The sequence below is a fragment of the Ambystoma mexicanum genome, chromosome 12 (genome assembly GCF_040938575.1).
Source record: "Ambystoma mexicanum isolate Mex_15411 chromosome 12, UKY_AmexF1_1, whole genome shotgun sequence".
NCBI classification, from domain to species: domain Eukaryota; kingdom Metazoa; phylum Chordata; class Amphibia; order Caudata; family Ambystomatidae; genus Ambystoma; species Ambystoma mexicanum.
The window spans coordinates 15,735,507-15,750,241 of NC_090936.1; the positions used below are offsets into that span (position 1 = coordinate 15,735,507).

A 14,735-nucleotide genomic window follows, 5' to 3' on the forward strand; every position below is an offset into this window, starting at 1 on the left:
AAGAAGGGAAGGAGGATGTAAAGGGGAAAGTCTTAAGAAGGTTCCGGAATTTGAGAACATTCTGCTCAAGGGGCAGGGGGAGGGTGTGCCATAGGAGGGAGCCAGCTGAGGAAAGTGAGCAAGCCCCCTACCCTCTGTTTAGCAAAGCTCTTTACAGGCAGAGTTGGTGCCAGAGGAAAGTAGTGGTCAAGAGGGAGAGTATTTAGTGAGATAAAGTTGAAGATAGTGTGGTCTTCGGGCCCAGACAGCCTTGTGGGTGATGCAGAGGGATTTTAATTTAATCCGTGCAGCAACCGGGAGCCAATGAAGACTTTTTAGAGCTGGAGAGATGCTGTCCCCGGGCTTAAGGCCAAGGATAAGTCTTGCTGCCCTATTCTGGTTTGGCTGGAGGGGTCGCAGAGTGGAAAATGGTAGATTCAGGAGGAGAATTTTGTTTTCATTAACAACTAAAAAATCCAAGTTTACTTAAGCACAATACTGGTGGCATTAATTAAATTATATAGTACACACTATGGCATGCGCTGTACCCAGCAGTGGCTGGAATCACCTGATATGGTGCCCACCATTTGGCAAGTTGTTTTTCCTTTCTTTTTGGCAGAGCGGTGTGGAAGGCAGCTAGGAATCTGCGTGTGCGTATTGGGTGAACGCGCCCAGCACGTCTCGGCCGTGATTACAAATGTCGATGACAACTTCTGCAACGCTGTTTTGATGCACGTCTGAAGGAGACAAAATGTACGCGAGGGGAATGTGTGCTCCTGGGCAAACCATTGCAGTGATTTCGCGAGGACGGATATGGGAAATGAATGCAAGCCGGGGTGCAGGTGTACAGAAATTCCTCTCTGATCATGACACCAAAGATACTCCCATTAGTCATGCACAACCTCCTAGTGCACAGCTTTGACTGCAGGCGGCCTTTAAGCTTCAGTGTTCTCAAGCAAATACTAAAGTCCTGTTAAAAATGGAAGGCACTGCCCCTTTAAATTTGATCGCCCCCTCCAGAGATATCAATGTCTCAAAGATGTCGAGCAAACACAGACATGTTTGGCCCTGCGTATTCTACACTGTCAAAAGGCAGGGGTTTACATTGTGTCATATTGTAACTGTGTTTTTGTGTAGTGTGCCACATTCAGTCAAGATTCTTTGCAGTACTAAAAATAAGTGACAGTTTAGTCTGACCTTTAGTTCCATGCACTGGTCTGTACTGAAGGGAACGAGAGTTGAAATTGGACTCACATCAAAACACAATTAAAGATTAGGTTTTCCCCTTGACCCCCCCCTCTTTGATTAAAGTTAGATTTGAAAGCTCAATTTAATTTTCAATTTTGAAAAGCCATTGCCTGGATTTAAAAATGAATCAAACTTGTTGTTCTCATTTATTTTTAATGAAAAAGAAATACGAAGCGTCCCAAAACTGCGCTGTGAATTCCCCACGTAATTGCAAAGCTTGTAGATTTCTGAACGTGTATTTCACGGGTGGGCTACTGGGAATAACATAATGAAAGACGACTGGCAAATTGTTGTCTCACATTATATGTATGCAAATATTAAAACACAGAATCCATGAAAAGTACGTTAGCCCAGTCGTGCACATTAAGACCAGAAATTCCACCAAGAAAGCAATACCGGTTCCTAAAAATATTCTGCATGTGGCTTTCTTACTACTGCACCGCCATCTGGCGGCCATGTTGGGAGTAGCAGTGAACAAGAGTGAACGAGAAACTGCTCACAGATGTGTCGAATAAGCGTTTTGCGGGTCAGGAATGGGTCTTTCGTTCTGTGTCCTTTTCAGTTGACTTTGCACCAAGCACCTTGCATACGTCATTACAAATGACATTTAAGCACGTACAATGAATGCTAAATCCAAATGCTGCCTTTGCTTTGGAAAAGTGATATTAGCTTTTAATGTCCTCAGACGGAAAACATTTCCGCTCTCCCCCCTTTAGCTTGCATAGGAACCCGCACATTCTCTTTATTATGTTAAGTACTATGTTTCCCCATCAAAGCACAAAGGGGAATATTGCATAATGTGTGCTTGACTGTCGCCTGTGTTTGGTGCAGGCTGATACTCTATAAAGCAATCGATAACCCTGTGGGAGAGATGTGAGACAGTATTACAGAAACCTTGGACACAAGTGCAAAAATCTCCCTTCTGCAAACAAATATATATATATATTTTTTTTTTTCCAGTGCATTTTTAGCCCCTTCTTCTAGTGCCTGGTACAAAACATGCACTGAAGGAATAAGGTTTATTGCACGAGGGCAGTTATGTCCTAGTGTTAATTACAATTGCACCAATGAAAACTTTCTGTAATGTGGCCTGTGAAGCGCAATCTTCCAATTTTACCAGCTCGTATCTCTCCAGCTCTGAATTCCCTACATTGGCTCCCAGTGGACGCAAGGATTACATTCAAAACCCTCTGCATTGTCCACAAGGCTTTCTGGGGCCTGGGTCCAAAATACCTTCAGCTATCCCTCCGTAAATACCTCCCCTCTCGAGCTCCTCGCTCCTCTACCTCTAACTGACTCGGGGTCAGTTGTTTCTCAAAGAAATGCACTGGGGGTAGATCTCTGTCTTCAGCTGGGGCCTCCCTCTGGAACAGCCTCCCTTCCACCTTGAAACTTGAGGAGAACCATCTCTGGTTCCGGAAGCACCTCAAAACCTTCCTCTTCGCTTCTGCCTTTTCCCCCTTCTCTCCCCTGCTGATCTGTTTTCTCTCTCGGCACCGATCACCTGGACACCCTCTGTCCTCCGGGCACAGGTTCCTGCTCACCCTGCCACCCCCCTGTACTGCCTCCTGACCACCCCCTGCACTGGGGTCTGTACCTGTACCCATACAGTCCCCCACCGACTTATCTTCTGCACTCATCAGATATACCCTATCTGCTTAACTTAGCACTTGCCACTTGCTGGTTGCACTACCACCATTATTTATTTATTTATTTTACGTATTTATTTATTCTGTTCTCTCCTCTGTTCTGCCCTATCCACCTCTCCCCCCTTCCATGCACTTTCCCCATTTTCCCTTTCCCATGGACTTGCGTGTTCTCAATGTCACTGGGCCTAGTAAGATCGTTTTTGTTCTCCCCTGTTCCCCTTCCCCTGCCATGTCGCGCTCTGAAACACTTGTGTATGAGTGCGAGAGAAATAAAATATCAATATCAATAGCTCCCAAATTTGCCTGCACATAATTGACAGAGGGGTGATCTTAGGCATAAAGTGTGCAAATGTGTGTGAGGCTAACAAAGCTCAAGGTCACAGTTGGATAACAATGGATTGCAGTTAAACCGTTTGATAACCATGTCCCCCCTCAGTAAGCACCTGATGTTACAGAGAAAGCATTCCCTCTTTGACATGATAGGATAGGTGATTTATAACGTGCTTAATACCCAGAGGTTTCTAGGTGTGGACCCGGGGATCGAACCTGTGGTGCTCTGTGACATCTTGCCTACAAGGCGAGTGTGTTGGCCCTGATCTATCCTCCCAAGACTCGAGGCTTTAATGTGTTGCCAGGGGAACGCCTATAGTGCATTCAGAATTATGGAAGGAGTCGTGGCTAAGGAACATCACTGCACTCTCAAAAACAAAAAATGGCTTCAGATTTCAACTCTGATGATTTAGTGGTTTTAGAATATGGTACAAATTCACCCCAACACACTTTCACTCACAGTGTTCAATTGTGACTGAACTATAATGGGTGACAACAGGGCCAGACCCAGGTATGGACACACACACAGGCACACACCTTCTTGTGAGCAGCTTAATCTGTTTCTTGAGGCATATATGTAAGGTCCGTGTCTTGCCCTGCTCCACTTTTGGCAAATACGAGTCTGGCACAGGTGCTAGTAAAATAGAACTTTAAGACAGTTTTTTCAAATGTACCTGTTCCCAGAAACATGACATCATACTGGCCATCTTCCGCCACGACGTGGTCCACGACAATCTGTGTTAGCTTATAGTCCACGTTCAGTCGCGTAAACACCGGCCTTCCCATGCGAGGGTACACAGCCCGGTACATCAGAGGGTGGTGCTTTATAAAGCTGATGACGTCGTCCGGGAAGTCTTTGGTCGATTTGATGAGCGGGTCATAGGTTCTGCTCGGACACTAAAGAAAGAAAAGGCAGAGGATGAAGCCACGCGCAGCTTTTAAACCGTAAGAAGTTTAGCGCATATGGTAAAGTCTGCATCCGGGACAGTGATAATGTTTACATTTCAGCACCAGAAGATTATAAATTCCTTACACTTTCTCAGAGAAACATGTGCATTTTCACGAAACCTCACAAGAGAAAATTGAACGATCACAAACGAGAAAAAAATATCCTAGGCTTTTTCAGGACAATCTAGAAATAAAATAGTGTTCAGGACCTAGGTTGAATTTTACGGCTGGAAGCACACATAAGAGCAAGAGATTTAATCCACTGTAAATGTTGCCTGCTTGCGCCCGTCTACTGTGCGCACAAGTAGGGAAGATGGAACTTCTCCTGGTGGGTTCAGAGTGCTCACTAGAACAGGCCTACAAAACAGTTACCCTTGAGGGCATTTCTAACCCAGTTTCAGCAATGTTAATACTTTGGGAGTATACCTTGACTCTACTATCGAGGCAGGTCAATGCAATTGCATCCTCTGCTGCCTACGCTGCGAAACTAATCAACACCTGTAGGCCCTTCCTATCTCCTGACAGCTGCCTCTCCTTCGATAGAGCACGTATTGGGTCGAGACTGGACTATTGTAATGTCCCATTTGTTAGGTTGACTCAAAACAACATGAACTAACTCCAAATCATTCAAAATAACGCACTCAGAGCAGCACTGAACATACCAAAATATGAGCACATCTCTGCCACAGGAACAAGAGTCCACTGGTTCTGCAATCTGTGAGCGCATTCTATTCAAGTCCCCAGCTATCACGCAGAAATGCCTGGCCCACACTGCACCAAGATACCTGTCGCAAAGGTTTGCCAAAACCCAATCCTTAAGGCCCACCCGGTCACACTACCCAAACCTACTGGCGATCCCCAGATTCTGAAGGAAGACATCGGGAGGAAACAGGTTCCCGGTCACCGCTGCAAAACACTGGAACTCCCTTCCCTTGACACTGAGATCGGAGCAATCCTATTGGACCTTCAGGAAGCAACGTAAAACTTGACATTTTTCACTAGCTGCAGTATTGCTGTGCACAGTCAAGTCTTCTATGCTTAACTTTTGATACGTCTGTAAACAGCGCCTTGATGAGTCTGCTCTCGGTGCACTTAACAAATGCATAAATAAGAGATATTGTTTTTGTGCAAGAGCTCATTCCCAACAGCAAAACCTTCTTGTGCAAATGCCAAAGTTCCTGCAGCTTAGAATACCTGCGTGGTGTAGGTCGGTGGCCTGAAAGTGCATACCCGAGTGCACGTGCTCAGAGTCCGAGGGGTTCTAGTAACTGCAACACATGCATTTTCCTCCGGCGCAGGTTGTAATTAGAACAACAACGTGTTTCAATTCTAGGTGCATCCTGCCATCTAGTGGCTTTACAATGTAATAACACACGAAAGACTGCGGTGGAAAACCAAAGACGTGTTCTGATATATTTCTCGCGATTTCATTCAATAACACGTTTCTTTAGCCGTAAAAAGTAAGTGCACGCGAAATAGGGATAGCATAAATATAGACCTTTCTATAGTTTTAAAAATTCACAAACAATATTAGGGAAATGCACACGATGTTATGGAAACCCAATATAGTTCATCTAGTGTTTATTTTCTCGTTTCTAAAAATAGTTTAAGCAAAAAAGAGAACTCATTCAGCGCATGTGCGCGGTAGATGCCAACAGGCGACAGTAACACACCCAAAGACACCCTCACTTAGACTAGTACAGTGAGCTTTGCTCAAGTGGTTAGTTTTCAGGTTGTGTCAATAAATACATGTGTTTTTAAAAAGCTGGTGTTAGAAAGCAGTGACCTTAGGGTCGATTCATGGAAATATGTGCGTGGAAAATCGGGGATTTGCGTGCCAATCTGCACACAAATCCCCACTCGTTGATTCATGGAAGCGACTGCACAGGACTTTCCAGGCACTTGCGTGGCGTTTGCGCTCGCCCACAGGTCTCCAGGCAGAGTATGGGCTTGGCCTATGAATCGACCAAAATAGGGGGTGAAACATGCAGAATGTGGAAGAACTTGCGAAAATGTTTCCATGTTGAGGGACAGTACAATCCCAAGCAATCGCAGCGCAAATATAAAGGTATTCATGGATTTGAACTCGGAACATCGGGCTGCGGAAAAGCACATGCAAATCCCACGACCCGTTCGCCACATGATAGCAGGCGTAACGTCCAAAGGCCCATCGGAAACCACAAGCACGCAAAACACCGATCATACTGGGGACATTATGTACAATCGCGCGGGTGCGTCCCAAAAGTAACAAGCACCTCGTAACTTATAAGTTACGAACCTTGTACAAGTTACGAGGGGCTCATAACTTTTGGAGTGCACCCAAGTCACAAGGTGCCTGCACGCAGATTCTCCGGGGTGCTGGATGCTCAGGCTAAGGTAGGTCCAAAGGTTTTGTGATTTTTTGCCTGGGGGAATGCTGTAGGCGTTCCGGCCGCTTCTTGTGCATAGGGCGTTTTGCATGGAAAACTCTCTGAATGCGCAGAGCGTGCAGATTTTCTTATTTGTGCAGGGGCGGGCAAAGTTATTTTGAGCGCACAGGCTTTGTGGGGTAAATGCGCCTTTTTCCATGAATCAGAACATTCGTTGATTTTGTTTTTTTTAAGGCATGAGTATGTTGTTGTTTGAGAATTATTTTTCCCAATTCCCATTGCGAGTGATAGGAAAGGGTGTCACTGCTTAATACATTTTGTGCACCCTGGTGTTTTACCTACGTTAAGCTATTTTGAATGTTAATAAAGTAGTCGTAGAAATGGAGACACGTGATGTTGCTCAATTATGCCTCCCAAAGAGTGGGTCCTTTACCGCAGCCTCTGCCTAGATTCAGATTGTTAACCATCAAAGAAGATGTCACAAGTCTAGTGAAAGGGGGAGAGAAAGAAGTAAAGGCCGGGGATGATTTAGGCATTTGGAGGGTGCAGGGGGGGGCAGGTGCGCATGGAGAGCAGGTCTGTCCATGTGGAGAAAGCATGGGGGGCTACAGCACTGGCCTTTTAAAGTCTGCAATCCCATTGTTTGAACAACCACATCATTGATCAGCATTAGTATTTAGTATTTAGTATTTATTTATTTATATTGCGCAGCCTGCCCGCGGGCATCAGGGCGCATGTTTGGAAAGGTTACAGTGAAAAGTTACAGAAGGCAGTTACATATTACATAATATATTATATATACATAGAGCAAGGATATATTCATACATTTACAAGGGTAGTCAGTAGTTTCAGTATATACAGAGGTAATTGCGAGGGCACAGCATGCAATAGATGTTACCAAATGGTAGCCGAAGCTTCATCTTGCTCATGGAGCCATTGTTTTGCTCTGTTTTTGAAGGATTGAGGGGAGGGGACATTCCTGAGATCATTGGGTAGGGAATTCCAGAGCTTTGCTGCCAGGACTGGGAAGCTCCAGCCTCTGGCAGTCTGTAGCTTGAAGCTAGGAATGATGAGTGTGTGTGCTTGTGCAGATCTTAGAGGTCTGGAGGCTGTGTGTTGAGTGAAGCATGCTGACAAGTAGGGCGGTGCCGCATTGTTCTGCGCTTTGTCGCTTAGAACAAGTGTTTTGAGAGTGATACGCCGTGAAATGGGAAGCCAATGTATGTTGCGTCTAGTGGATGAAATGTGTGCGTGCCTGGGTATGTTGAGAGCAGCCCTGATGGCGTTATTCTGAGTTACCTGAAGTCTGTCAATGTTTCTTTGACTCGTTCCCAGGTAGAGGGCATTACAGTAGTCAATTTTGGATAGGATGAGGGTTCTAGCAAGGATCAGGCAGTTGTCCATAGTTAAGAAGGGACGGCAAGCAGTGATTAGTTTGCATGTGTACGCAGATGCTGAAACTACTGAGTTGGTTTGTCTGGTGAGAGAGAGGGTGGAATCTAGGTAAATTCCGAGGGTTTTAGTGACATTAGTGACCTTGATGATGTTACCATTAATGTTGAAGGCATCATATTTGCTGTCAAGTTTTGAAAGTTTGGACTGAGAGCCTAGGATGAGTAACTCAGTTTTCTCATCGTTTAGGCAGAGACCGTGGTGGGCCATCCACGCCTAGATGACGGTGTAGACTGCATTTAGAGCTTTGACGTCAGTTACATAATCACCAGTGATAGGGATGAGTATCTGGGTGTCATCCGCATAATTTGTGTAGGTGACACCCAGATGGTCAAGAATATCAAAGAGTGGTTTAGTGAAAACGTTATAGAGCGTGGGTGATACGCACAAGCCTTGTGGGACTCTGCAGGGGACGTGCGCTGGGTCAGCAGCGGCAAGAGGTGAGAAGACTCTCATGGATCTATTGGCAAGGAATGAGCTGATCCAGGAGCTAGCTGCCTCGGAGAAGTGGGTGGCCGTTTTGAGATGCTGGCAGAGGATTTGATGGTCCACCAGATCGAAGGGGGCGGATAGGTCTAAAAGGAGCGCTTGTTTGCCCTTGACTTTCAGATCCTCAATTTGCCTTTTTAGATCTATTAGAACTGTCTCTGTGCCGTGTCTCGACCGGAAACCAGACTGCCTAAATCCTAATAGGTTGTTCTTATCGAGATAATCTTGAATTTGGAGATATGCGGCGTGGTCCAGGATTTTTAGGAGGTAAGGTACTGTGGTGATAGGCCTATAGTTGGTGGGGTTGCTAGGGTCCAAGTTCGTTTTTTTGATTAAAGGGATTACCCAAGCATCCTTGAGGTTGTTTGATACTATGCCAGATTTAAAGGAGGAGTTGATGAAGGAGGTGATGAAGGGAGCGAGGTCAGGCACTACTTCCTTTACAACTGGTGCTGGGCAGGCGTCACCTTGACAATTGGATGGTTTTAACTTCGTGATGATATTTTCCACTTCCCTGATGGTGAGAGGTGAGAAACTAAAAGGTTTGAAGGGGTGATTAGGGGGTGGGATGTTGTAGGATTGGGTATTACCTGCTGAATCAAAGAGATGTTTTTTTTTGGTGTTGATTTTAGTTTGGAGTGTAGTGATTTTGTTTTGGAGTGCTTTTTGAATGTTAGCGCACCATTCAGTGTCAGGGGTGCATGTGTCAAGTGGGGCAGCTGGTGACTCTAATTCCTTGAGAATTTTAAAGAGTTCCTTAGTATTGGATTGAGCTTGTATGATCCTGTTGTTATAGACTTATTTTTTGGCCACTAGTATGGCTTGTTTGTAGGAGAGGGTGATGGAAAGGAGGTTAATTTTATTTGCTGGAGTAGGTGAGTTTCTCCAGAGAGACTCAGCTTTACGTTTATCTTTACGAAGTTCTCGTAGGTGAGGGGAGAACCAGGAATTAAGGTGATTGCGTGGTTTTTCTTTGTGCTGTTTAAGTGGGGCAATGGAATCCAAGGCTTTTAATGTGGCTTGATTGTAGGTGTCTACCAGGACGGTAGGGTCAGCACAAGTAGTGGAGACCGAGTTTAGTAGTGGGAGGATGAGAGGAAGTAGTTTCTCAGTTGTGATATCCTTCTTGTTACGCGTGAGTTTAGGTGGGCAGTACAAGGTTTATCCGCGGGTGGGCAAGAGTTGATGGAGAATGTTATTTTGTGATGGTCAGACCATGCACATGGTAGCACTGAGATTAAGTTTAATGCTCAATTCATGTCTGAAACCCAGTCCAGCGTGCATCCCTTGATATGGGTAGGTACATTGACATGCTGGGGAAGGCCAAAGTCGGATAGGACACTGGCTAGGTCACAGGCTTTAGTGTCATTAACCACTGATGGGGGCGACACAGGCACATGCTAACTACCAATGTTTGGTTTGATGCTTCATGGATATGTCTTGGCAGTTTCACACAAGGTAAGCAGCCTTTAGTAGTAAAGGGTTAAGCAGGTTCTCAAGTTGCAGTCCATTGCAGACTCTCTGACCTAGCTCACTTCTTAGAATTCATGCAAAGAGGCTATGCCGTGCTCTAGCTAAGGTTTGGAAACTGTGTGATGCTGTCTATAGTGTGGTGTGAATAGTATGTAATGCTGCTTCCATCCCCGCTGTCATGGACTTACGTCACTGAGGCATGCCCTCCTGGTGGTGTAGCTGGCCCTTCGCAAACGTAAACAGACCTCGGTCTGGGAAGGAAAGGAAAAGGCCAAACATGTGAGCAGATAGCCGGAATAGGGGTAGGTTAGAAATAAGCAGGCACACGTTTGGGGGTGTCTTTTTGAGGAAGTTGGCGTATGCATAAGTAATCCTTCGTGAAGGATCCAGAAGAGTAAAGATCAGGAAAAGTGGGACTAAAACCCACTCATGATACCTAACATTGTATATGCATGAAAGTGTCTTCTAGGACTATTTTGCTCCATTACAGAATTATTCGGAGCATGGTTGCGTGATGGACTCGAGACGCGTTGAGGCGTGTCATGGCAGTCTGAAGGCTTCTTCACCTGATGACAATTCAAGCAACCCATGGGGATATCCTGGGAATTCTGAGGCGACCGACAGACATGCAAGTAGCAAGAGCTGGTTGTGTGCATGCGACTGCAGGGTGCACAAAGGGAGGAGAGGCAAGGGGGAGAAAGGAAAAGCCACATCTTCCCATACCACCCCTAGTTGGCCACTTTCTGAGAGAGGCGGCTAAATGACACCCGTTTGGTGCTGCTGTGGGACAATTATAGCAGTTTTATGTGAGCAGCTACCAGGCAACGCATGCTCTTCGACATTACAGGAGTAGGCTACAGCTCCTCCTTTGACTTTTCCTTTTGTGCTTTAAAGATGTGATATGCACTTACAAGAATGGCCAATAGTGCTCTCATAGATTAAAATGAGAAAAGACCCAATTTCTTTAATTTTTAATTGCCCTCTTAAAGATTTATATTAAACATTATACATTAAATCTTGCTTCCGTATGATAATGTTTGGATGATGTAATGGGTCTGGTGGCAGATAGCAGGGAAGCAAATACTGGATAGCATTGCCAATGATAAAATCACAGGATCTCTGTACAGAGCATTCAACATTCCACCCTCTCACATTTACTAATAATGCCATATCTGAACTCAACCATGCTTGAGAGCTAGGATCCAGAGGTGGGCCTTCCCGGAATTATCATGATCTGCTCGAACTCGATTGGTTTCCAGATGACACAATTCACACATATGGTTTCTATTAAATGTGTCCCAAATCTAAAACGTAAAGCTCTTACCGTGCTACCCATGATTGTTAGGCGCTCCTAAGACAATCACATACCACATTCCTGATCCAAGTCATGCACAGAGCAATGGCTATCATTCATTCATTCATTCATGTATTCTTTATTCAGCGTAAAAGCCGCACACGCTCGTCATAAATGCATGTCAGTAGAGCAGGTAAAGACGATGGACCAACATCATCTCTTAGGTCTTTTGGGCCAAGCCCGATGAATACATGCAACTAGTAGGAAGACAACTTCCGGTTCCTGAGTGGAGGCCAGAAGAGTCATTGCATCGCTGGCGGCCACTACACTGGCCGCCCTCAAAAGGGGCTTCAGTTAAAAAGACCTCAAGAATATAAGACGTGTACAAAAAAAACAGGAAATGGTGTACAGTTTCTACACCCAAGCTACATAATGGGTATACATCTGGACTGTCAATGCCACAGGATTCTGTGTACGTGGCCAGCCTCATAGTGCCCATACGGATGTCAAAATAGAAGGCTCGTGCGTACAAGGGTTTAATGTAATGATATGATATATATGATGTATGATATATTTATTACATGCCGACACAAGTGTTTGAAGGCGCAAAACACTCAGTGCGCTTCAAAGCTGCATTCAAACTTCCTTCCAAGGTATCTTTCTGCCAGCTTCCATTCTTGCTAATGAGTAATCACAAGTAATCTGTTGTGGGACATTGTTGCTTTCTAAATTCTGCTTAGGGCTGCTTTAGTATTAGATTCTGGAGGCCACCAGAGGTCTTAGATATCAATGGTGACTGTGTGACCTTGTCCAAATCTTCCATTAGTGGCCCCGCTCAACAGGTTTACCTGGGTCAATCCAGATCAGATTCTATAGCAGTGTCCTCTGACGTCATCCAAGGATCATGAACCAGCATGCACAAGCCCACCCCTTCCATGCAAGAGAATCTCCCCTTGCAGCCTGATGCAGCTGACATGCAAGTACCTGAAGAAAGCTGGCAGCTAACAGACCGCTCTCAAAACATTACAGACATCCACAGCGCTCTCATGGAATGGATGGATGAGAACAGCTTTAGGTTAAACAGATCCAAAAACAAGGTTCCATTATTGACCTCTCTCATGTGCAATGCACAACATCTTTTTGAAGATGCTCGCCCACTCAGCTGAAGCCGCATAAGTGAATCTCATTCAAAAATGTTGTCAAATGTAAATACTGTCACCAACTCCCATCTCATAGCGCTTAGAAAGAAAATATTCCCCGATATTGCATTGAACGTCATCACTGTTGTGCTCATAGTTTAACAATATCCATGCAGAACCCTAAATATACGAACTGGACCAACTAGGCAGGCTGCTTGAAAACCAACGTGAAGATGCAAAACCTTTCATCTGCCTTCAAACAAGAGAGTATAAAGGAGCCCACTACATGCCTGAGAGGATAGCTCAGTGGCAACGTGCTTGCCTTGGAAACAAGACGACATGAAGCAACACAGGTTCGATCCCCAGGTCCGCGCTTAGAAACCTCTGAGTATTAAGCGCATTGTAAATACGCAACTAAGACATATTCCTGTAACAGCGCCTCGATGCCCCCGGGCAGTGCGAGCGCTTTAAAAATGCAAATAAATCAAATAAAATAAATGCCTCCAGCACTGGCCTGGCAGGTCACCTCACTCTGCAACATCTTAACCAGGAACTGGGCATTGGAAGGGTTCCTCTATCTAAGCTATTTCTTAAAGAAACAGAGTCACATGACTTCCCCAACTGGGAAGTAACATAAATGTGTTAGTTCACATTCGGTGCCCAACTAACACTGTCTAATTCCTTCAGAGTCCTCAGTGTAAAGGGATACATTGGTCGGGCCAGCAGATCATAATGTGTCACTTCATGATGACATTTGGCACTAGTGGAATGCGATATTGGTGAAAAGTTGAGCAGTTGTTGGGACTTCTTTAAGCCATGAGTGGTGTCGGGGGGGGAAAGCTAGTCTTTTTTTTTCAGTTGCGAGATGCCGCCTGCGTTTTGCAGTTGAAAAAAAAAAAAAGGAAAGAAAATGGCCACCACGTAACGTGGAGAAGGGACTACATGTAGTCCCTTCTCCCTTTCTATAGTGGCCATTTGAGAAGAAAAAATATCAAAACAAAGAAAATGGCCACCATGGAAAGGGAGAAAGGACTACACATAGTCCATTCTCCCTTTCCATGGCGGCAACTCCCGGAAGGAACTCAGGGCCACGGCGGTGAGCAGATCCTTGTTGGCCAGGTGAAACAATCTGATTGTGCCTCTTGGGTACTAATAAACAGTATGACAGTGCCCTCACATTAACACCGGCCCTGCTTGAGTGAAGACCGGTGACCCAAAAGCTCACACTGTCATTCCTCGACTGGCAGTGCTACAAGTTAGTTACCTTTGCCTTGTGCAATTATTCCACCCATCACTCGTGAAAGGAAACCCAGTTCAGAGGTCTAAAAAAACTGCTCAGAAGAGATTTCCTTTCAGTCACACATACAAGCATCTAAGGATGTTTTCTTTCACCCAAATTCTATGCACCAACATTGTGCTGGTGGAGGCCTTCAGAACTACACCCAGGGCATAGCACCAATGGAAACACAATAAACACTGCATAAACACTGGCGGAGAGAGGGTTCTGCAGTGGACCGCCCTCCCCCGCCAGTTTCTTCTCTGAACCCTGTAATTTCAACTGTAATGCGCTCAAGTTCACTTGGCTCGCCACAAAAATATTGCCGCTCACTCAATACATATGTCAAAGGAGTTTACAATCTCAGAAACCAACCCCTGCTTCCATGTTTTCCTTATAAATAAATGTCGTACCATGGTAACAGATTTACTGCAGGCCTGTCAGGTGACCCACTAAGAAAAGAGAGACATGTTTTCAGTTTATCATACGTTTACACTCGCTTTAAAACAATCACTTAAACCCAATGGATTTCTGAAATTGAACAAATGTTGTTTCTGCTTTATAAATAAACACTCTCATCTTTTTCAGATAGTTCCTGCTGATGAACTCACCGCGGCACCCTACGGCGGCCATTTTCTGTACGTTTCAACATTTTCTTTGGATGCGACTTTGAGTAAATATGGCGGCATGTCAACACTAAGCTGGTTATTGTGTTTAGAGCACGCTGTGTCCGAGTCATTCCTTTTCATCGTCACCCTGTAATTTGTTTCTAAATGCCTCTGGCGCTGATATTTTCCGTTTTATGTTGGTGGAGATTGAAATATTTGGAAGCCATGTCAAGTGGAGGAGGCCCTATGCAGCAACATGAACAGCGTGTTGCTTGGGTGCCCGTTGAGGTGGAGCGGGTGCAGAAAGAAGCAGATGTTTATGGGCAACTATGAAAGGCTGGGGTATTTCCCAAGGAAATAACATTATAAGACGAGGGACCAACCTGTGAAGCCACTTGGCTCACAGGTTTCATTAACCTACATTTTAGAATAGTAAATAAGCACTCTAAGGGATCACGAGTGGGAGTCGAACATAGTATCA

The 14,735-nt window shown here is 45.1% G+C and overlaps 1 protein-coding gene across 2 annotated transcripts in view; it reads right to left on the reverse strand.

The window, feature by feature from the left end:
* SEMA3D (semaphorin 3D) overlaps positions 1-14,735 on the reverse strand; it is a 378,418-nt gene that overhangs the window by 53,628 nt on the left and 310,055 nt on the right. For both annotated transcript variants that reach the window (XM_069627821.1, XM_069627822.1), the window contains exon 12: positions 3,881-4,103. In XM_069627821.1, coding sequence (XP_069483922.1) covers positions 3,881-4,103 — 223 coding nt within the window. The remainder of the gene's footprint in view (positions 1-3,880; positions 4,104-14,735) is intronic.